The 24,471-nt window shown below is 47.9% G+C and overlaps 3 protein-coding genes across 3 annotated transcripts; 2 read left to right on the forward strand and 1 right to left on the reverse strand.

Annotated features, from left to right (window-relative positions):
* Positions 1–212: 212 nt before the first annotated feature.
* On the forward strand, positions 213–4,629 carry CI109_105383 (uncharacterized protein; the record flags this gene model as incomplete). The annotated part of the gene is made up of 5 exons (XM_032007441.1): positions 213–401; positions 481–2,155; positions 2,266–3,620; positions 3,681–4,097; positions 4,165–4,629. 5 exons carry the CDS (start codon positions 213–215, stop codon positions 4,627–4,629), a joined length of 4,101 nt encoding a protein of 1,366 aa, XP_031858267.1.
* A 230-nt stretch (positions 4,630–4,859) lies between these two features.
* Positions 4,860–6,306, reverse strand: CI109_105384 (uncharacterized protein; the record flags this gene model as incomplete). The annotated part of the gene is made up of 8 exons (XM_032007440.2): positions 4,860–5,028; positions 5,153–5,321; positions 5,385–5,447; positions 5,535–5,630; positions 5,709–5,834; positions 5,906–5,985; positions 6,047–6,083; positions 6,159–6,306. 8 exons carry the CDS (start codon positions 6,304–6,306, stop codon positions 4,860–4,862), a joined length of 888 nt encoding a protein of 295 aa, XP_031858266.2.
* Positions 6,307–6,572: 266 nt separating this feature from the next.
* CI109_105385 (uncharacterized protein) lies at positions 6,573–13,218 on the forward strand (the record flags this gene model as incomplete). Its single annotated transcript, XM_065967654.1, has 30 exons — positions 6,573–6,635; positions 6,757–6,888; positions 6,946–7,077; positions 7,141–7,251; positions 7,315–7,944; positions 8,004–8,067; positions 8,125–8,275; positions 8,331–8,473; positions 8,526–8,669; positions 8,719–8,882; positions 8,937–9,003; positions 9,067–9,587; positions 9,641–9,755; positions 9,808–9,875; positions 9,933–10,067; positions 10,123–10,396; positions 10,458–10,893; positions 10,958–11,097; positions 11,150–11,338; positions 11,395–11,558; positions 11,614–11,687; positions 11,745–11,834; positions 11,897–11,999; positions 12,059–12,219; positions 12,269–12,342; positions 12,399–12,628; positions 12,681–12,699; positions 12,763–12,969; positions 13,018–13,112; positions 13,186–13,218. 30 exons carry the CDS (start codon positions 6,573–6,575, stop codon positions 13,216–13,218), a joined length of 4,929 nt encoding a protein of 1,642 aa, XP_065823726.1.
* Positions 13,219–24,471: the final 11,253 nt, after the last annotated feature.

The raw sequence follows: 24,471 nt of genomic DNA on the forward strand, positions 1-24,471 counted from the left end.
AAACTTTTCCTGGCATTACAAACCATCTCATTAGAATCATTACAAAACGGATTTGTAATGCTCAATCCGCACCGAAAGAAAATAAACTACAGAACAGAACTTTCCACTTTCGAATGAGCCATCCACCATCGATAACTCAATTATATCACTTGCTTTCAGTACTTTCATCCAGACCACGAACACTTATTCATCAAACCACGTAGAGAAGGACGATGAACAAACGTCCCCTACCTACGGGACTGCCGATTAGACCGCCGTACATGGGCGGGGTGGGGACACCAGGTCCAGCTCCTCCTCTACCTGCTGGTCCAGCACCTACCGGAGGTCAGGCGTACGGACAACCAGGTCAAGGACAGGTGGATCCTGCTGCTCACGCGGCTGCTTGGGCAGCTTACTACCAGGTGAGCTACCTCAACCTTCATCTCTGGTGGAACAGGAAGGGGAGATGAGTCGTAGCTGACGCGATTTTGCCATCTACAGTCACAAGGTGTTTCAGGTGCAGCATACAGCGCCCCTGCTCAACCTGCAGCTGTCGCCGGTCCTGCTGCCCCAGGACCCAACAACCCTTATGCGAACTACGGTTATGGAGCTGGAGCGCAACATGCGAATGCTACGACTTCATATCAGGCTCAAGCTGCTTCCGGTCCGAGCCAAGGATATCGACCACCACCCGCTATCAACCAAGCGTACGCGACTACGGCCACTCAACCCTCTTTAGGCGGATACACACCTCAACCCCAGGCTCAGGCGTATGGAGGACAACCGCAATATGGAGCTCAACAACAGGCTGGATACCAAACGCCGCAACCTCAGGCTGCTGTTGGTCCCCAACAACAGCAACAACGACCGCCTTATCAACCTCCTCAAGGACAACAAGGCGGATACGGGTGGGGTGCTACACAACCTGGTGGTGTTGGACAGCAAGGTTACCGGCCTCCTCAAGGGCAAGCTCAACCAGGCTACAATGCTCAACCACCCCAACAACCGTTCTACCCCCAACAACCACAACAGCAGCAACAGCCATACACACCTCCGACTCAGAATTTCCGACCACCACAGACCCCTCAGCCGATCTACCAAAACCAATCATATAGACCACCTAATCAAGCTCGTCCGCCACGACCGCCCATGGTGATCAATACTCCACCTCATCCTTCAGGTGCGGGATTCCCACCCGCCAAGAGACCTAGATTCGATGGACCAGGAGGAATGGGAGGAGGAGTAGGTGTTGCTCAAACCCAACCACAACTTGGTATGAATCATAATTCACCTGTACGACCACCTTCTGGTCCTGCCTCCATGGGTGGAGCCAGACCACCTCCTACTGGACCTGCTTTTGGTGGAGTAAACATGGGACAACCTGGATTTGGTGTGAATCGATCTGTCAGTGGAGCGTCTTCTGTCGGTGTTGGAAGGGGAGGAGCGCCCGTCGCTGTCCCTGTCTCGCGTCCACCTATTCATCTGGGGAGAGATGGACCCCCTCTCGGATTAGGATTAGCACGGGGAGCCGGAGCCCCTCTTCGAGGTGGTCTCGGCGCAGCCAGAGGCGGGAGAGGTGGATTGGTGAATGCCCCGAGAGGACCAGCAGGAATGAGAAGGGGTGGAGCAATGACCGGAGGAACCGATCGGTCAAGTCTACCGCCTGCGAGGCGAGGGGATATTGCGAAGCTGGAGAAGGAGAAGGAGAGGGATAAGAAGAAGAAAGACAAAGAGGCGAAATCAACGATGATGGACTTCAGGATTGTCGGGATCGAGGTCAAAGAGCTCGGCTGGAGCTGGGGCCTGATAGGAGGTCACAAGGTTGACGTCGAGGTGAAAGAGGAGGAAGAGGAACCCAAGGAACAGGAAGCAGGAACAGAAAAGGTCGATGAGGATAAGGAAGTCGAAGCGGTTGAAGATCGACAGACTGAGCCGGCAGAAGTCAAGGAGAATGGCGATAGCAGTGTGCAGCCTCCGAAAACCGATGATCGAGAGGGGCAGAAGACTGGTCACAGCGCAGGCGACACCGTCAAAGTCGAGGCTGAAGCTGACGCTGCCACCGAGATCGAAGGCGAGACTGAAGTGGTCGAGACTGCGGTAGAGAACGACGAGTCTGCGGCTGAAGTCGTGGAAGAGAAACGGGGAGAGAAGAGAAAGGCTAAGACTCCTGATGCTGGTGTGTTTTCCTGTTTCTCTCACAATCGAGTGTGCTCTGACGTGTGTGTTTCTATTTCTCTTCCTTCTGCGTGCGGTTTTGCGGCTGTGCTGTGTGATTTGCCACTTCAGATGAAGACAACGAAGGATCTTCCAAGAAGCGGACATCCACATTCTTCGTCACGCATCGTAAACCCAATCACCTGGATGTGAACAACGCCCAATCGACTTCATCACCCATTTCCAAATTTGAAAGCAGTCATAATCGATTTAGGATATACTTCGATTCTCCACCTGAACTGGATCGTATCCCGAAAGCTGCGAGAAAGGCGTTTGCGAACGGTGGTGCTGCTGCTGGCGCTAGCGCTGGTAACAAGAGGGGGAGGAGAGATACGAGCAGTGTTGCGCCGAGCAGGGTGGAAGAGGGGGAGAGTGTGATTGGCGAGACGGTTGAAGAGCAGGGAGAGGAAGCGGCTCAAGAGGAAGTAGTTCAGGAGGCAGCTGAAGCAAGCGTCCAACCGGAAGAGGTCGCCACCGAAGCGGAACATGAGATCCAGGAGGACACTCAGGCCGCGCAAATCACCGAAGGTGGGGAGGCGCCCGTCATTGAGTCTTCCTCCACTGCCATTGCGGATGAGTCTGCCTCCGCAGAAGTCCTCCAAACTGATTCAGCAACTGTCGAAGACAACCTCGCTACTGTCGAAGGAGCTGACCAGATTGCTGAAGTGGAAGCCATTGTCACTGAGGACCAGCCGTCAGAGGTCGAACCGGTTTCCATACCTGAGGCTGCGGAAGAAATTGGCGATATATCGATGATGACGGATCCCGGTGCTGCCATTGAGCAGCTGATGGATGAAGCGTCAGTCGTTGTGGATTTACCTGCTGGTGACGATGTTCCCGTAGACATCGCCGCAGAAGACCTTGCAACCCAGCAAGCGGCCGAGCCCGAGACGACCATTGCCGAGGCCATCGCACCGCAAGGTGTCACCGTCGAAGGCGACGGCGCGGTCAACGGCAACCAGGAGCCCGCAGAAGTCGCTGTCAGCGACACCGCCGAAGTAGGCATTACCGAAGAGCATGATGCTGCTGCTGCTGCTGCTGCCGCGGCTTTATCAGGCAAAGAAGCGTCCGCTGCCGAAGTCGCTGCGGCACTCGTCAAATCTGCCGAAAATACCGCATCGGCGTACAAGACTCGTGCACGAAGACATTCCTCGGTCAGTACTACCGCCGCAGGCATCGAAGATACTGCTCCTACGACAACAACGAGCGCAGCTGTACCTGCTGGACCTAGTACGAATAGGTTGTCGATCTTGTACGAGGAGAGTTCGAGACGGTTGTGTTTCGACGCGGAGGCGGTGGAGAAGGTGAGAATATGGAGGAAGGAGGGAAGGATAGAGGTTGAGCTCAAGTCTTTGGGCGAGAAGCAGGAAGAGGAGGTAAAGGAGGGAGAGGACAAGGTGGACATAAATCTGCCAAAGGGTATCCTGGTGAGTCTATTGTCTGGGTGAGAAGCGGGTACCAGACTAATCACGCGTGCTGCGGTATAGATCGAGACATATGACAACACGGATCAACGATTCGTTTCTCTGACCAGGGACAGGCTTGTCGAACTCTATCCTGAGCCCGCATCGGCACCCGCATCCGAGGAAGCGAACGGACACGCTACCGACGATATCAAAGTGGAGAGCAATGAGAAGCCTGTCGGGCCCGTGCCATCAAGTTCCAAATCGAACTCCGTGAACTCGAACAACGTCCCGCCATTCCATCGTATCTTCCCGACTCTCAATTCCTCCTCATCCTCACCGACGACCATAACGGTATATACGAACAAGAAGAACCCGTTGAGTGAGCCCAAATGGTGTCGTACAAATCAGGCGGATGTTTGGTTGTACGAGCAGTTTGGGAGTAGGAAAGGGCTGGGAGAGGGTTGGAAGGGCAAGTTGGAGATCATGGATCCTGATCCTGTAAGTGCGAAACGAATGACCACAATACCATGGTTGGTACTGACGAAGTATGTTCTGTGTGATATAGGGACCTACCCTCAAGAGCATCTTGGAGAACTGGGCTTCAAACTGCAATATCGGTTCACTTTCTTCTCGACGGACATTCGTTTCATCCCTCCTATCATCACCTAACGACCTCCTTGAAATCCTCCTTCGCTTAACAAGAGGGGATCGAAACCCAACAGTCGGTTCCACACTCGCATCCGGCTCCGGCGGGGCAATATCATCAGCCACCAGCCAAACGTTCGGTGCGTTGGCAACGTCAATCCGACCCAATAGTCCTTATGCGAGTCATCAGACGCATGTCAGTCTAGCTATTCTGGCAATGTACAGATTAACGACGGACTACGCTACTCGTGCAGGCGAGAAGAAGGAGGTTGTAGAAGAGAAGATTGGTGATATCATAAAGAGTTTGCCGACGGGTATGATTGGGAGGAGTTTGGATGGGTTGTTTAAGGAGTGGCAGGCGGGTGAGGCCGGGGGAGGTAAGTGAGGCAGGGAGGAATTTTTGGTAACGCGACGAGAACGAGACGAAGATAGCATTTTGCATACTTTACAATCAATTATCATGAATCAAATCATGGCTTGAATTCACCAGTTGTTGTGACTGTCCGTCTTACGGCCTATCAAGGTACAATGATTGCCGTATCTATCTGTCGGTACATAGATCCAAGTATCCTCCGTGAGGACGGGAAGGGGAAGGGGTCATTGATTGCCTGTCGACTATTTGCTATTCCGCCTCTTCACCTCTTCCACCACATCTTCCAAACTTCGTATCACGTTGACCTCGCCCAGCTCTTCTTCGGCAGAACGAGCAGCACCATCTGACCATTCACCGGGTCTTCGGATCAGTCGAGCTTCTATACCCGCAGAGGTCGCACCGTGGAAGTCGCTACGTGCGAAGGCGCATTAGCCTGCTATCGCGCATACGACTTCATCGCGTATCGAACCACCCAACCACATAGGCACAATGATTGACACATAATATAGCTAAACTAGGGGCAAGCTGCACTCACGCCTTCAGCTCATCGCCAACCATGATCACTCCCTCTCCCATCTCCTCCTCACAAGCCTTGCAAGCACTCTCAAATATCTTGGACGAAGGCTTTGCAGCTTCTACGTCCCATGATAGAGTCGGAGGATGTGAAAGGAGGGGTAAGATCTTGAGCGATTCGAGGGTTTTCACTGTTACAACAAAAACCTCAGCCTCGTTTATTCAGTTCAGAACGGTTTGGAATTCTGACTTACATATACGAGGATCAGCATTGGAGATTATGGACGTCTTCACGCCCAGATCACGAATTGCGTTCACTGCGACGAATCAAAAGCCATTTCACATTCAGCTCAGCAACTACTGATACTCTGTAACGAGTCGGAGATGAAGGTCGTCCCACTCACAACAAGCAATCGTCTCTGGGAAGTTGTGATACCCCTCATCTGACTCGAACCGAGCAAGTAATGAAGGCGCGATCACGTCTATCTTCTTGTCCAGCTCTAGTATCATCCCACGATCAGTCGATCAGCTCGTAAATCCCCTGCTATAGCAAGTAAGTGGGATTGGGTACCACGTACCTCCTTTCGAGGCACCAGCTACTAATAACGTTTGGTAGATGATTGTCGTCCACCACTCTTCTGGACTGAGCGGTGGGGAGGAGTGTTTCCCATACAAAGGCCATGTTGCGTCAATCTCCTTGAACGCTACCGCACGAAACGTAGAGTTAGCTTAAATCGACCAGAAGCTCAGATAAGGGCAGTGACTGGCTACTCACCTGGTCTGAAAGCTTGTCTGACTGTGAGTGGAGTAATCGAATTCGGTGACAAACCACCTCGTATGGCTTCTTCGTGATACCTAATACACGGGTCAGTTGATAGATCAAGAGTACGTCTTGGGATCTGGATGTGGGACTGACTGCTCATGAATCGGTAGTCTCGGCGTACACAATGTGTCTGACTCAGGCAGAACCTCATCAGCGATGTTGGTACACAACGAGTCCCTCAAAGGGTTCATGGACAGTTACGCACCAAATACGTCGAATAGTACCAAGCGTACAGGCGTTTTGGAGGAAGAGCTGGAAGACATGTTCCGGCGATACGAGAAATTCGGAAAAGGCAACACAGCTCTACGAGCACCGAGCAACATCTCTCGTGTTGGGCTGAGTCTGCCTAGCATGCATGAACAGCTAGACATATGCTGATAAAAACAACAACAACCACCCTTCCAACCCACTCTGAACACTCGAACGAAGTGGATAAGTCGTGACGTCACGGATTCCTTGCGGGACGGTGAGAAGATTAGATCTTTCTTGTTGACGGCCAAAAGGTGACATCTCCCATTTATCCCACTCACACAAAGCAGTACATATCACTACCTGGCCTTGAACCATAATCGTTACCTGTCTATATAACCTCACTCTACAGCAATAGCACAGATGTCTGATGCCTGAGGCTAATAAGGCCCTTCAGGAGGAAGAGCTCGAGAGCCTTCGAGCTATTTACCCGGTGAGTCGCATCACACCACATGCGGGGGTTTAGGCTCTGGGCCAAACAACAGTAGTCGTTTCGATAATTGTCATATCTTGATATTCAGGAGCTGACTTGAATGTACTCAATATGACTACAGGACGAATGGCATGATATACCGGCGAAGAAGACAGCATGGGGGACGGAGCTAGATGGAGGATGGTGGGAGGTGACTATTCGAGGAATGGAAGATCCGAGAGTCAGCGTTATCCTTAGAGGGAAGATGATCCATGTGAGTTAAGAAGACTGGGAAAGAACAGTCGAAAGGATTGCTGATGACGCAAAATAGGCGTACCCACAACAAATACCACCGTTGCTACTGCGAGAACCGGAATACCTATCAGCGAAACATGTTCAGAACCTACACAAGCTTGTTCAGGATAAGGCCAAGTCCAAAGTGGGCGAAGCTATGATCTTTGAGGTGAGCAATATGTCAACCGCTCATCATTCATTGGTATGTACGTATACTTATCATCAAGGACAGCTCATCGACACTGTCCGAGATTTCATCACCGATAATCATGCACCGTTACCAAGCCCGGGAGATGTGAACCTGTTGGAAGAGAAAGCTCGCCGAGAAGAAGCGCAGAGAGCTGTAAGTCCTGCTGTAAAAATCTGTGACCTGAGACGCTGTCTGACTGATTCCTGTTACCCAAAGGCCGAAGAAGCGAGCAAGGCGACCGAGGAAGAAGCGAAACAAAGGGAAGAAGCGAAGAACAACCGATATCTACACGATCAGATCCAGCTCAATACTATCAAGAAGAAGGAAACAGCCGATCAGGTGCGACACCAACAGGAAGAACGCCGTCGTCAGGAAAGTCTGGCATCGTTGGAGATTGGGGATTTGGAGAGACGAGAATTGGAATTGGACGAACCAATTTCTATACCGGGATATGAGGGGAGTTGGAAGTCCTGGATCGTGTTTGGTGGACGTCGAGAGGTCTTGTGGACAAGTTACGTTGCGGAACCGGATCATTCGAGTGGACGAAATCTCGATACACCCTGCTTCGTCAAAGCTTCATCACCGACAGTGGCGGTTCAAGTGATCGAATTTGCAGCCCCGTACTATTCGACAGCACAAGGGATTAAGAGGATAGATGCCTGTGTCGTAGAAGCACTCCGCGTGAAAGAGATCAGATCAGAACATGTGATCAAGGTGTATACAGTGAAGCGAGACAAAAGTCCGAAAGGCTGGGAGAGATTGATCTTGGTCACGGAAGCGGTAACAGAGGGTGCCAAGTTAAGAAGCTGGATACCTAGGGAAGGATTCGGCGAGGACCTGTCGAGAGTACGTATATTTACGTTTCTAGATCTCCTCGTTGGGAGTTATACTGAGCCTCGCTATAGGATTTCCTCTCGCAAATATTGGCCGGTCTAAGCCACATTCATCTGCGAAACTCATCCCAACGGCGTAAGTGATGGTGTTGTGTCTCGATTGCCCTCCGTACCTAAACTGACCTACTTGCAGAACTTGACCTCGACTTCACCATGGTGGCCACCGGCAAGAATGGTGATAAAGTCATCAAACTGTCCGGAACAGGCTATGCAAGACGTATCGTCGACATGCACAGATCAAACACCTTTCTCAGAAATCGGATAGAAACTATTCCCGAAGAATGGTGAGCTCTTTTTGCATTTGCGTGGGATCTCTGACTGACGAAATGCTCATTGTAGGATCTCACCAGATGAGCGGGATTCACCCCATTCGTATACTAGACAACGGGATATGTGGCATGTTGGTCTGTTACTGCTTCAAATGCTTTTCGGACCAGAAACCCTTAGAAACTACCACAGCTTTCCAAGTCTCCTACATAACTGTGAGCTACCACCCAAAGCAACTGATGCGAGTTCGGATGCTGACCTGACCAGCTCCTGGTTTGTCTGAATCGATGACTGAGCTTGTCACTGGTCTCCTGCACCCGAACTCTAAGAAGCGGTTATCCGCAGACGAGGCGCTGAGCAAGCTTCGTACGGATGACGATATCACTCGTCGGATTGCTCGCCCCATCAGTGGTGAGTCAAACGAAAAAATCAGCTAGGCAAACATTGATCCCTTGTTTAGGTCACGGACGAGCTTCATCTTCCACTGCCATCCCTTCCCTGCAGAACCATCTGGGAGTTTCGCCTGTCAATCGAGGGTTCATGCACTATATGCCAAGTACACCACAACCGCTCGCGCCGATGTTGTCTCGATATCGGACCGACTTCGAGGAGGTCGAATTTCTTGTAAGCTACTCCATTGCGGCAGGGCTCTCGTTAGCTGATCCGTCTGCTTGATAGGGTAAAGGTGGTTTCGGTGAGGTCGTGAAGGCTCGTAATAAGCTAGATGGGAGGTCATACGCCATCAGTAAGTATCACTGGATCTGGAGCTGTGACTTAGACTCGATCAGCTCACTGGATTGGATTGTAGAGAAAGTCAAGTTACGGCCGGAAGACAACGAGCAGAAAGTCTATCGTGAAGTCAACAACTTGTCCCGGGTGAACCATCAACACATCGTTAGATATTACAGCTGTTGGCTCGAAGACGCGAATCCACCCCAACTCACACCTACTGCCGATGACTCGACTCCCGGCCCGACATCTACCTCGACCCAAGAAGAGGATATTTTCGCCTTGAATTTCGACGATGCCTCCTTCTCACGTCGAGATCAGTCCCGCAGTGCCTCATTCCCCCGAATTCGGTTCGCTAACTCAAACGACGATGATGATGACGATGATGAGTCGTCAAGCGATGATTCAGATTCAGACTCTGACTCGGATTCGGATTCCGACTCCAGCGATGCTGCAACTGCGGCAGACCCCTCCGAAGCAAGAGGTCGATCCTTCCCCGCAGCTATCCAGTCCAGGCCATCGCTATCTTTGACAGATGCAACCACGGACGATGGCATGGTGGAGAGAATATTGTACATCCAGATGGAGTTCGTTGAGAAGGTGAGTCTATGCAATTTTACAGGTAATCAAGCGTTGCTAACTGGATGCCGAAGCAAACCATGCGTGAGGCAATCTCAGGTGGTTTGACGGACGACGAGGTTTGGAGACTACTACGACAGGTCCTGTCTGCTTTAGCACACATGGCTTCCTTGGGGATCGTGCATAGAGGTACGTCTTGGATCGTGAGACCGACTGGTGATCATAGCTAATGAGGATCCAGATTTGAAACCCTCAAATATACTGCTTGATGGTGATGGGAACGTCAAAATCGCAGATTTTGGTCTCTCCGTGAGTGCTAACGCGATTCACTGCAAAGACAAATGCTGAATGTTATACTTCCACCAGACCACTGAGATGACTGCTATCGAGGCGGCGTCTGGCCCACACTCACTTGCTAATGACGTCGACCGGACATCAAACATTGGCACCAGCTTGTACATCGCACCGGAAGTCGCTATCTCACGGTCGTACAACGAGAAGGTGAGCAGAACCGTGGCTCTGCCAAACTTGTCACTGACTGACGTTCATCTCATAGGCCGACATGTACTCGCTCGGTATCATCTTCTTCGAGATGTGTTACCCCTTCAAGACAGCGATGGAGCGAGTACACATTCTCAACGCTGTCCGTCAACCAGCCATCACGTTCCCTCCGGGGTGGCCAATCGGACACAAGCAGAACGAGCGGGAGATTGTTGCCAGACTATTGAATCACGATCCATCTATGAGATTCAAGGCCACTGAGCTATTGAGGAGTCCGTTGTTGCCGACGCCAGAGAAGAGGAAGGAGGACTACGATGCTGCTATCTTCGGTGAGTCCAGTCTACATTCTCATCAATTCATACACAACGTTTGTTGACGATTGGCTTGCAGAATTGACCGATCCTAAATCATCTCAATATCAACCACTGCTCGATGCGCTTTTCGACAAGACTTCCCATTCCATCACTGAGATTGATCACCGTTTGGTCGACTACACCTATGACAACGACTCCGATGACCAGCTCCAAATCTGGTTGACAGTGGTCATTCAACGTCTAGTCGACCTCTTCCAACGACATGGAGCAGTGGAAACTTACCTTCCGCTTCTGATACCGGAAACAACGCTGCTGAATTCTTTCCCCGGTTTAGACCCTGTGCGAATGCTGGAGAAGAGCGGGCAGGTCGTACAACTGCCTTCGTCAGACCTGCTTGCTATGGGAAGAAGTGCGACCAGACGGCAAATTGAAAGAATCAAGAGGTATCATGTCGGGAGGAAATACGCCAATCATCAGTTGGGCGGTCAACCTGTTGTCTCGGGAGAACTGAGGTGAGCACATCAAATTCCCCACTTTGTGGTGAAAGGAGTTGACTGAGTACGTGTGACGTTCCAGTTTCGATATAGTTTCTCCTCTGCGATCAGCGGCTGGAGAAGCAGAACTGCTAGAAGTGCTGGATAAGGTGATATCAGAGTTTAGAGGGATGCGCAGCTCTTCATCTGGCGATTACGAGTTCCATGTCAGCCACGAGTCGGGTGAGTCGCTCAACTTCAGCCATTGTGGAGAGGGCTGAACTAGGTTCCGCAGTATTGAATACTATTCTGTCGACCATTCCTGACCGACCGGATAAGCCTCGGTTGAAAGTATTGGAAGAGTTCAGAAGGCTCGGAACGAGTCATACTGTGTCCAATTATGGCTCGTCAAAGACGCTACTTGGAAGTATCTCCGGTCTGTCAAAGCCTGTGATGGACGATCTCGAACAGTGCTGCGTTGCAGGTGAGTGTTCATATTCGTGGATTCGTGGAGTGAGAGTAAGCTGACAATTCAAGTAGATGATTTCCAAGCGGTCAGAAGTAGGCTTGAGACGCTGTTTCCCACTGCTAAAAGAAAGCTGTCGAATGCGCTTGATGACATCGAGAGCGTCATCAAGTTGGCTAGGTCAACAGGTGTGACAAGGCGGATATTGTTCAGACCGACTCTGGCACGACACTCGGAGGTGAGCTAGGGTCTTGGCAGTCAAATAAGGGCTTTAGCTGACAATGCCAAATCAGTTCTTCCGAGGTGGTTTCATGTTTGAGTGTGTCCGACGAGGCAAGCAACGAGATGTGATTGCGTACGGTGGGAGGTGAGCACGGTCAAAACACCGGCATTTCCGCGTACGTGTAGCTGACGGACTTTCCAGATATGATTCGCTGCTTGAGCATTTCAAACAACCGGCAATGCATTCGCAATCGAGGCGAGTCTTCGGTGTTGGAATGTCCATAGCTGTAGAGTGAGTGGATCTCAGCTGCTTTGATGCCATCTGCCAGCCAGGACTAACCTTATGAACGACAGTCAACTGGCGCGGATCGTGTCGAAGTATGAATCCTCTCTCTCGCGACGACTCATGGATAAGCCCAATGAAGACGAGAGATCTTTCGGCTACTGGAGTCCAGCGGTACGTCACACTCATCATCTCCACGCCATGGACACAACGCTGACTGAGCATCCATATAGCGTTGTGATGTTTATGTTGCCGCTTTTCCCCAAGTCGACCTCTCTGTCAGACTGTCGGTCATTGGAGAATTGTGGCGAGCAGGCATTAGAGCAGATCTTCAATATGATGATGAGAGGAGTTTGGAAGAGGTTACGCAGGAATGCCAGGATCAGAATATCTTGTACGTCGGTCTATAGCCGTATGTTTCGTTGGCTGACTTGCAGAGATAGGTATCTCGTCATCCCCAGAGCGAGCAGGTCGAGCGTCAAGATTCGAAGCATCTTACGACGGTCTGAAGAGGAAGGTGAGTAGGTCATGTCGACATTCTGTGTCGGGAACTGATTCCAAGTGTCCGTACAGTTCCCCGAAATGACCTCTGCAACCACCTCCGCATCGCCATTTCGGACCAACGACGCATAGACGCCTCCTACGCTTCTGCAGAAGGGTCGATACCCTCCGCTCAAGCTGCTTCGATGTCGGTCGAGCCCAAACAGGCAGAAGTGGATATCAAGCTTGTTCTGCCGCCGGAACCTGTTAGCTCAAAAGGCACAAAAGGGAGACCAGTCAGGAAACATCGACATGGGACTAAAGTGAGTTGTTCGAGGCTAAGCCGATCACAACAGCTAAGGTTGTGCTTTGCAGTCCGTGTATTACGACAAGGGTGAGTTATGGTGCAGCCGTTTTGCCAGTAGGAATGCAGAAATCGCTGATACGTCTGCCGTAGCATCTGACTTTGCCGCTCAAACGCATTCCACTCTCCCCATCCTGGGTGTTGATCTGCCCCTTTCTTTACTATGTCAGATGACACTCGACACTTCTTGGCTCAGCGATGACGAAGCTTGGCGATCGCTCTTAGCCAAAGAAGGTGTTTCTACAGGCGATAGACGGTACGCAGAGAGCGTCAGAGACGCTGTCAAAGAACGGAAAGGCGGTACAGTTGTCGGATCCGGAGGCTTGGGCGTGGGAGGTGGTGGGATAGGTGGCGTAAGCGCTGGTGGGGTACTTGGAGCTGGAGCTAATGGTAGTGCATCGGGTGGAGGGTGGGTTTGGTTGTTCAGCGTTAGAGAAGCAAAGGTGAGTGGAGTCATCCACGTCCAAGTTTCGGCCAAACCGTATCGCTGATGTGGTGTCTGCGATGGGGATGTAGGGTTTCTTATTACAGATTGGAAGTAGTAAATAGAATTGTACGCATAGTCATAATGACCCACTCAGCAATTACGCAATGTCACTTAGATGGCAATATTTTCACTGATATCGGTCCGGACACCTCCTCACGACGAACGAAGCGGATGGGGCAGCAGCAGCAAACAGTATCCGGATAAATCGCGTACATCCTGCGACACTAAGATATTGAACGCAAAACTCTCTCCTCCGTCTACTGTATACAGGCTACTTGCCTCGTATTCTACACTTCCCTTCCGCTATGTCATACTTCCTATGTCTTCCCATTTTATGCCGTTCTCTGATATTCTACACTATCAGCCCTTCTTCAATCGCCCCTAGGTCATGGTTCCCCTGCGCTCGCAAGCTCATCCTCCTTCCTGTGTAGATGTGGTACTCGCAAATGGAGCATTGTTGTATATCTCTGCCAATCTTCTCTAATTCTCTCTGTTCTGTATCAACAAATCTCTTTGTCTCCTTTTCGCTCGCACCTCTTCCCAGACTTTGTTGTGCGCAGCTGTGTGTGTTATTTTCACCTTTATCCTTAGGTTGTCGTGATTTTCTTGCACTGGGATGTATTGCATCAATTCGTCAAATGCCCGCCATGTAACAGATTCAGGGAAACTCCTTCTTGAGACGGGGTCAAGCCTCCACAAGTGTTGGCAACTGGTCAATGGTTGTTTCAAGGATGTTTTCCTGCTTGGTTGAGTCTCATCAATAGCTGATGCAATGCTGTTAACAGTATCTTCATTGTGACGCTGTACAAAAAAATGGGTGTGGAATGCCCACTTTGGGGTGCTGTCACTTTCTTGTGACGGTATCCAAGCTCTGCATCACCAGAGTAGAGTAGGCTACATTGATAGTTGTCTGAATGTAGCTTCAGTTGAATCAAGTCCTTTGACTTTGAGATGGACGTCTAATCACACAGGTTACTTAGTACTTGTTGAGTCATAAGGATAAAGTCCCAAAATGTCAATGGCATACATACATACAGGAGAACTCATGGCCAGGGAACATAGGTCGCTAAGGGAGCTTGTGTTCTGTGATGGTGTGGTGATCAATATTGATAGTCAAGGTGATTGTGACAAAAACAATAAGAAGCTAGTGCAATTGTTCTAGCCAAGTCAGAAAGGTGAATGATTATGGTGTTGGAAGGATGTGTTTGGTGGCAAATAGACATAGTGTGCTTATTATACCCATGATGAGCCAGTCTGTGGTCAGACTGGTTCCATGTCAGTTCTGTACAAGCCACTGATCATCCATTCACATCTGGTCAAGAAAGGATAGCATCAAAAGAAAAATGACATCTTTAGCTTCTCTTGTGGTTCTAGGGCAAAGAGACAACGTTTCCAATGCTTTGCGGAGAGTCTTCATTTTGATCACACAAGAAGCCAAGAAGACCACATTAGAAGTCTAATAATGCAAAGCCTAAGGCAAAAGCCATAGAATCTGTTACCTTGAAGACATGTAGCATGATGGGTGTTGTGAATGTATGTGTCTACCCCAGCCATGGCACAGAGTTTGTGTCAGGTTGTGAAGTGCACAGAGACTCACAGGAAATATCAGATCAAAACATGTGCATCCTGTCAAATTGAAAACTGATCACAAATCTCCTCTTCTCTGTTTATATATAGGCTGCTTGTTGTGTATCCTACAATTCTTTGCCACTGCTTCTTGCTACCCCTGTCTACCTATTCCACTGTCCCTGCTCGAACAGTCTATACTACTGCCTTCTTCACACCATGTTTGCCAATTGTAACTGTGACATATCAATTTCCTGCTTCTCCCTCTGTGAGTGTGTTGCTGTGAGAGAGGTCTTTGCTGTACAATGCTTCCAAGTCTTGGAGAGGATGCCACATTGCCTGTAGATGGTCCCACACCACACTATGAACAGCTCTGAACGAATTGCTTTGTTTCCTTTTTGTGGTTAGGTCCACCTACTTCAAGCCAGTCCACTGCTTCTGTGAATATGTACCCCTCAAAATTTCCATCGTGCCAATGCCTTGTTTGTCTGCTGAAAACTTTTGTGTGGCGGCAGGTGTTCCATTCATCACATAATGAATGCCGCTCAACAGTCTGGGCTTCATCAATGGTTGATCCTATGAGATGACCAGTATCTGGGCATCCACATTTGGTCACTATACTTGTGTGGAACTCCCACATTGTATTGCTGTCTGGTTCTGGTTTCCTGTGGAACAATTAAACCCATTTCTGTGACTGCCCGGATCAGATGTTGTGTGTGGGGTCAGCATTCACGGAAACAACGTTCAGCTTTTCCTTGATGCACTTGACCAAGGCCTAAAGAGACAAGTGAATCAGCAGCGCACACACATGTAAGACAAATTATGTCATTATGGGAGGCAATTGTACATGAAGACTGATTGTACAGCTGTGGAACTCTGGTCACTTTGACTATTAATGTGATGTGATGTCGTGACAGTGTTGATACAAGTCAATCAATACTGATTGGGATGGTAGACAAAAGAAATCACTCAAAGTAGCTCAGTACTGAAGGTGTTTAGAAATGTGCAAGGGGTAAACAGAGAGTGTGTGATTCTTCTACCTGCGAGGAGTCAGTCTCCTGTCTATCTGTCTCTCTGTCACCACATCACAAGCAAATGACCATCCATTCAGCTCTGGTAAGCAATGGATGACCTTAGAAGGGCAAGGCATCACTGACTTACAGAGCACTGTTTTCACAAGGGGGTCGTGTTTCATGTCTTTGCTGTGAGCCCTCTGTTTCAGCCTCAAGAGCAGCCAAGAAGTTCACAGAAGAAATCGATTACTGGTAGCCCAATATTCTTGTCCTACATGGTGCCAGACTCAATCATGTCATATTGCCACCAAAAAATGTACTCCAGTGTGAGTGGTGGATGTCATGTCTCCTTGGAACAACAACTCAGACTGCAGGCCATATTGTTGAGTGCGGAAAGCCTCACAGACTATATGTTTAAGGGTAAAGTGAGTCGTCATGCAAAAACATATCACTGGACACAACGCTCCCTTCCTACTCTCAATATACACACTACTTATCTTGTATCAAATACCTTCCTTTCCACATTTTCACACCTACTATGTCTTCTCATTCCTGAGCCACATTGCACATATTATGTACTATCATTCTTGCTCATAGCACCCTTGTTTTGTCATTTCCCTGCCCTATCAGCTTCCTCCTCCTTCCTGTGTGTGTCCCGAGCTGCTATACAGATCAGTGCTGTACATCGTCTCCAGGTTCCTTTGATGTCTTGCCAAATTCTCTCGTTCCTGTATATATTCGAAAACCTTGTTGTGAATGGCTTGGAACATATGCTCCATATTTGTCCTGTGGTTGGGTCCGCGCACTTGAAGGTGGTCCATTGCATCGTCAAAGCTTGAACCCCTTGTCCATGACAAACCTCTCATGTCTTCCCAATTATTAGTCCTTGGGTTGTAACAAAATGTCCAGAAAGTAGTATTCCATGATATGTCCAAGGATGCCTGCCTATCAGTCACATCATGGCAGATGATCGAGCCAACAATCTGGGGAGTTGAAATTTGTGTGGAATTCCCACTGTGTGTCGCTTGTTTTGTGGAAATACCCAACCCCCAATAGACGCCCAGCATTCCTGACACGAATATAGCTTGAATAATAGTCACCATGCACACTGGGCTCAATCTTTAGTCGTCCATACCATTCTTCTATTGAGAGCTAATGAGACAAGTGAAACAGTAGTATCAATATATCAGTATATGTGGAACAGGAATTGACAGTATTGGTGTGAATCAGATACGGAGTGGGAACCTACCACGTCATTTGCGTTTGTGACAGAATGATTGGCTGTTTGGTGAGCTGACATGGCAATACTGAAGATGGTAATGGCAAAGCTGACTCTATGATAAAAGAAAAAGAGAATAAGACCAGTGAAAATTGTGTTGAACAGTTGAAGTGAGTGGCAAACAGACAAGTACGCTTTTTATACCAGTGACAATCCAGTCTCCTGTCTATCTATTGTTAGCTCTGTTCAAGCCAATGAGCTTCCATTTAAAGGATAACATTAAAAGAACATTGACATCATTGATTCCACAAAGCATTGTTTTGGACAGGGTGAAGTGTGTTTCAGGTCATTGCTGTGAGCCTTCTGTTTCAGCTGTAATGGAAGCCAAGAAGGCAGCACAAGGAGCCAAGAAGACTTATACTAGTTGCATGATGACAGTGATCTCACAGCTTGACGGAAGCTGTGATAGAGTAATTGTTTCGGTGCATGTATATGTAATAACGCATTGCCTAGCCAGTGGCCAACTACGCTATCCGAGCATTGCATCGCACTATAAAAGGTCACGATAATCGGGATTCTGCTGGAACTCCCGATTCTGGCTATATATATCCGAGGATGTTGGTCTTGGTAGTTGTCATTCATGACAGTATAGCTCAAGTTGTAGCTGCTCATTTTTAGGCTTGAGGCAGATTGTAGCCTGCATTTACTTGCAGAGGTGGAAAGAGTGTACATATGCTAATAGACAATATCACAGGTGAGAGTAAGTGCATTCTGTAAGCCTAAGTGATCAACATCAACCTGTTCTCTCTGCTTTCTATAGTTGCCTCTTCCATTTCATTACACATGCTGTGTCTTTCCATTTCTCAGCTTCCGATTATCAACAATACTACCCTGAGACTGCTGGTGTCTTTGCATTTCTCAAACTGGTATATTGCCGCTCAATATACTACTCGTGGGACATTGCAATGTACACCCAATCCACATCTCCCACCCTTACCTCTGATCTGCCTGCCTCTCTCTGTCCTCAATGTTTTCCCACACCATCTTGTGAATGGTCCTGAATTCCTCCTTCCGTGCTTGAACATCTTGATCACGAAGGCCCCCCACTATGGCTTCAAAGGACCCTTGGTTTGCCCGTTCGATTGGTGCCCTGTCGTCCTCATAAAGTTTGTATTCATGTTTGCAAGCCTGTGCTGCACTCTCAAAGGAGTCATCTACAGTCACGGAAGAGTCCACAGTTGTGAGCATCCATTCTGCTGTGACAGTATTCGTCATGAGGCCTAGACGGAGATCCCACTTGTTTCCCTGACGGTTTCTAAAGAATCCAATGACCTCCTGGCTTGCTGTCCTCCTGATTAGGGTGCACTTATCGTTAGGTGCATTCGTGTCAATGGAGAAGTGTGACTTGTATGTAGTAAGAGTCAGGAAACAAGATGTGTTAGCAATCTCAAAACTGATACTAGGACTGTCATTGGAGCTTATAGCAGGTACTCAAAGGGGGGGGGGGGCAGAAACTTACAGCTTGGCTAGACTGGCTGCTTTGTGAGACTGATTGCCTTGCTGACATGGCATCAGTGACAATGATGTGGAGTATACTGATGATAGGGACAAGGAATAGTAATGTTGTGTACTGACTGCAAATAGCAAAAAGTTTGGTTGAGGGATGATGTAGGAGGAACCTAGTGCATCACAAATAAATGTGCACTGTTTTATACCTGTGCGGACTAATTTGCTGTCTATCTGGCGGCCTTTTCTGTCAGTGCAATATCTTCTCTGTCCTGTCACCTTTGTGTAGCAAGTACGATACAAGAAGACGACTTACTCACTGGCTCCATGAAGTGATTGTGGCCTAAGAGGAGAGTGTTTCAAACCATCACTTATGTTGGAGTGGAGCTTTGAGAGAAGCGCAGAAGAGCACAGAAGAAGCCAACAAACCAAGAAGCCGTGAAGGCAAAGAGCCACACAGATTGTTACAAACTACCTTGCAGTTTCATGCCAGTTTGGGGCCTGATTTTATGACAGTATTCTACCTTGAATGCATGAACTGCAGTGCATGCCATAACATGCTCATTCCTGTTGTTTGCTTGGTACAGGTCATGGGCTTCAAGACTATAAGAGCAAGAATGCAATGTAGGCAGATGTCAACCATCAAATTCATCAAGAGGTTATGAACATTCTGCAAAAGATGGATACTGCACACATGACTGCTCTCCCCCTCTCTCTCTATATTCCAACATCTCGTTCTGAATTCCACACATCTCCCCTTTCTGCACACTTTCCCAATGATACACCTCCCTCATATCATTGCTCCAAGCAACTGAGACATCAGTCTTCCTGATTTGCCTCTCCACCTCCAAAATGCTTTTTGCTCTCAATCACTTCCCAAACAGTATCGTGAGCATGAGTGAAATCTGTTTCAATTGTTTGCAAGTTTTTGTGAAGGAAGGATATGACATGCTCAAGCCCACCCTTGATCGTCCTCCTTGTTGTCTCTCCATCTGTACAAGTTGCCCACAGCCGAGAATCACTCTTTGCTCCATTGAGGGATTCCGTGGCGGTGAGCTTTGGATCTATGCGTGACCGAATGTAATGTGTACAAGCAGGATTGAACTTGTCCTGTAAACACAAATCAAGCTGCCATTGATTCCTAGACCGGTGGTTTGCACCCGTGATCTTGCTGTAGAACGCAATTGCTTTCTTTTCTCCGGGTCTCCAAATTGGATTCCAGTCAGAGTCATTTGGACTTGTGTGGTACTCAAGGCCAGATTTGGACATGGCAGGTTTGGAAGAGGCAGTCGCCTAATCATACTGGTGAGTCAGTAATTTACCAAGGCTGAAGGCTGAAAGCCAAATCATTGCCGCAATCATTCAGAGACCAAGTACCTACAGTATATTCAACTCTTGTGTTGTTATCACTCAAGTAGTAGTTAGACATGGTAATGATGATAGTGTCAATAGAAAAAGGACAGTGGTGGTGAAGATGATGATGTGCAGTGTGTTGTCTTGAAAAATCATACAAAGTGGCAACAGAGGCAACACACATTGAACCTACCTGTCTGTAAGAGATTGCTGCCTATCCATTGCCTGTCTCTCCAGTGCTGGGTACTTCCTGTCCATTCACACTGGATGATCAAAGGATGACATCAAAAGAACCATGACATTACTGGTTTCAAGCTACAGTACCGACTGAAGGAGATGTGGCTAGCAATGGCTTGCAGCCTTCTGTTTGAGCATGCAGAGAAGTCACCGCATTCCAAGAAGGCACGAAGATCATTTTGCTTGCTGGTTAGCATTGACATCCAAGGGTACAAATATCCAAATATGAGCTGTGCTAAGCATATAATACAGTGCACATCATACTGCCACATCAGTCTTAGTGGTAACAAACTGGATGTCACAGTGGCCACTGCAGCACTGATTGTATGTCTCGCCTTATTGGATGCTGTGGTCATGCCTTTTGGTATTCTTGTCAGAGCTGCATACTGGTTGACCATTGCTCCACGGACTGTTTCATGCCTAGGTCTAAATATGGTGACTTTGACAAGCTAGTAGCATATTGTTCATAATGGACAGAACGAGATGGAATCTATGGACACATAGGACAATGACTATTGTGTCTCTCATACTTCTCTCTCGGCTGATAATGTTAGTGAAAGTGACACTGTATATCCTTAAGATTTCCCCTACAGGTTTCACCTTGCCTTCACAGAGCCATGGTCACAATACTCACACTGTGCTTGTCCCTATACAACTGTTGTTGATCTGATGTATCCTAAATCCACTCTGTGACCTTTGCCCATTCCTCCAAATAAATCAATCACACCTCAAACCAGAGAAAACAAAAAAAGACTTACAGCACCGTCAACAGACACTTGTCTAGCACCTTGTCCCTCCAGTCACAATTACCATCATTGGTTCAACACCCAGCACCAAGTCTCAGCCATACACCAGCCCATCATGGATCCATTCCTTTAGCAGAACTGTTTGCCTCCTCTGCTTTCCTGCCTTTCTTAACGTCTTTACCAGCGCCCAACTCTATAAGAATGACAGTCACTATTCCATATTGCTTACCGATCACTTGGTCGATTTCTGCGTCAAAGCCAAGAGGTACATACACCGGCTAGCATGGCCTTGTGACTCCTGCAGCTATGATTAGATTGAATGCAAACACCAAAAATCACATAGGCAATTCAAACCTGTCATCTTGCCACAGGGGTTCCAGTCCCACTCTAATTTACTTTGATGATTCACAGTCCTGTTACCTTGATTGACAAGCCAGAGGTGCTGAAGGCAACCCTTGTTCTCAGTTTTTCCCCATGGACCCTTATATGTTCATGGTATGGGATGTGCTGATGAAGTGCGGAAAACATGACTTTGAACTGATCAATCAAACAAGGTACATCCGAAATAATTGGCGTAAGGAACATAACTGTCTTCCCCTACTCTGCATGCTGGTGCCAGTCTGATATACTACAGAAATGTGCCGTCTTGCTTCCTTTCAATTCCCCAAGCTATCTAGCAACCCGTTCCCTAGATGTTGAGATCTGCAGAGATCTCCTCCGATGAACGGTTGGAGTTGGAGGGATTCTGCTGTGATGCCCAGAACATTGAGTGAATGACTTCCAAACCATTCTTCAGTCTTTGACAGTGGTCATCTTCCAGTTCCATTTTCTCAGTCACATGGCCAAACGTCCCAGTGAAATCTTTGAAGCCACCATCTGTGTTACCCTTCAAGCCACTTTTAGTGAGTGATCTCAACTCGCATCTCTTCAATGCACTGGCAAACGATCTTTCTTGGCTGTCTTGGCTCTGGTCTGGATCCACAAGTGCAGATAGGCGAAGCTGTGTGTTGTAACTGGGCATGTAGCGTACATCAATCTCCCACTGGTTGTATTTCTTCTCGTTCCTGCAGAAACCTCCAACCTCTTTGCTGCCTCTCCTGATTTTGGTTGGTTTGTAGGAGTCGCCAGATGGGTGGCAAGTAAGACCATGCGTAGAAGTGATGGTGGACTGATTTTGCAAGGGAGCCAAAATTAGTATGACATGCTGGACAGGCTCTAGGTTCTTTACAGGTAATTATTGAGGGCAAACTTACAGCTTCAGAAGCTCCGTTGGTCTGAGCAGTTGTACTGTCTGATAACATAGTTTTGGTGGTACAGATAGTGATGTTGGTACTGAGAGTGATTTCTTGCACTAATTGCAATTAGTCAGGGAAAAATGAGGGATGATTGTTATAAGTCAGGAAGAACAAGTGGCAAAGCAAAGATATGCACAGTTTCTATGTCCTCTGGGGATCAGTCATATACCCTCTGGTTGTCTACCAGTGAGACCAGCCCTACTACCTCCCCTTTTATGTTCACATCATCAAAGGAGACCAACAATCCACCAATGACATCATTGATTTCAATTGTTGATTCTAGCCAACAGGAGTGTTTCAGGTCACAGCCTGAGGCCTTCTGTTTCAGCAAGCAGAGAAGTCAAGAAGACAAGTTTGGTTGTCCAGAGGCATATCAGTGGATCAAGTAGAGGTCAAAGCAAAATCAGGATTCCAAGGTATTGGCTTGATCACCTGGTTAACTGAAAAAGAGGAGAACTATTTTGGAAGAAAATTGTTAGAAAAAGTAATTGTATACATGTTGCATTGAGCAGATTGTCCAAAACCCTCAATAGAAGTAACTGTGTAAAGTACAACACCAACTCAGATCCACTCTACTATTGTTCATCTTCAGCCAGTGTTGATAGTTGGCTTTGTGAACCCTTGTCCCTCACGGTCTTTTGCCCCTCATTCCAGATAAGGGCATGAAGTACTATAAAGTCCTGCTCTGATTGCAGACCCTTTGACCCATCGCTTGAGGTCCTGTTAGAATGGTGTACATACAATCGAAGTTGCGGAGAAGTTGGTCCTACTGTGGATCCAGATTGAGTGGTGGAATTTGGATTTCTCAGAGGAAGTGGTTGATATCTGGAAATCTCATGGAAGGCGTTCTTTGTGGCCTCACGTGATTCTTCAAGACTACTGCAAGTGGAATCAATGGTAGTCTCTACTACACGACACCAAAGTTTCCTCTCTTTTTCCTCCAAGATATCAAATTGAAGTCGCCAAAGATGGGGACGGGCTCTGTTCCTGCGGAATTGGGTAAATGATTCCCTGTGACCTGGATATCTGACCCAACTGAAATCAAATTCTGAACTGCCTCTCTCAATCTCAAAGCAATGGTCGGAGATAGAATGCTGATAGAACAGATGTATTAGTCAAATCAATTGATTCAGATACATTGCACTCCAAGCTGCCCCAACAAGTAGGGAAAGGAAAACATACGGTGGGTACACTGGTGTTGCTCTGAGTAGTGATTAGCTCATTGTCTTCATAGGGTCGCTGGCAGGATGACATGGTGCTTTTAAGCATCGGTATCTGAGTGTGATAGTGCCAGAGATAGGGATAAGCTGTACAAGAGGATTATACAATGAGCTATACAGCAAGGAAAAGTAGAAAGAGCTCCTTGGGGAGCCAAATACCTGCAGGCATCACCAGATGACCGTACAGCCCTCCACTAAGTTATGATACACCATGTGATACTGACTCCCAAAGGGAAGCATGAAACAGCTCAGGAGAGGTTGAACAATGAAGAGGTGTATGGCTTATGAGTGTTTCAAATCCTCGTTTTGACTGTTCTTGTGTAGCATGTGGCCTTCAATGAGAAGCAAAGACAAGAACATACTTGATTTATTTTGTAGGTTTCAGCTCTGTGCTTGAGGGTTCACAATGACACCGATCTCTGCTTTTTGAGACCAGCTTCAATGGGAAAATCATCTTAACATGCCAACACACATCTAAGATGATCAGGATGCTTTCTCACTCACCCCTCTCCACCTTTTTTGTGTACAAAATTTGGTGTTGTTTTAAGCATAAACTTGCAACTGCCTCTATATAACAGCCCATGCACATAATTATTCGGACATGTGTAACTTCAGGAGATTGTATGTAGATAAGCACTGTGCGCCCCAACAAAATCCACTCAAGTCTGAGGCAGTGATAGTACAGATCCTGTTTGGTTATACCTGCTGAGTCTTGTGGTTGTTCAAACTACATATACCAGTATGTGGAACCATTATCATTGAAAGGTAGGTGTGATTACAGTTGACAAACAACATGTGTATGTATGTACAGGATGCATGGATGTGACTACTAATGAATATTCACATGATCAATAATGCTAACAGCTGCTATTTACAAGTATCGCTTCCCCTTTCTCACATAGCTGGGGGATTCCCCACCTTGCAATATCATCCAGCCCTACTGCCTTGTGCAGTACAATGTGCTTTCTGAATGTGATCATATGCCTTTCCCAATTTGTTCTGATACTCTTTTTCAAACTCTTCCAACAAGAATTGACCATGTTCTTCAAAGTCATCATCCTCTACAACACCCTCGATACCCTCTGTAAGGACTCCAGTCAGTGAATCAGGTCCATAAGTTTTTGTGCCACTTGATCCTGTTGAGCTAGGGGCTGCTGAAC

This window comes from Kwoniella shandongensis, chromosome 9, assembly GCF_008629635.2.
Source record: "Kwoniella shandongensis chromosome 9, complete sequence".
Taxonomy (NCBI): Eukaryota; Fungi; Basidiomycota; class Tremellomycetes; order Tremellales; family Cryptococcaceae; genus Kwoniella; species Kwoniella shandongensis.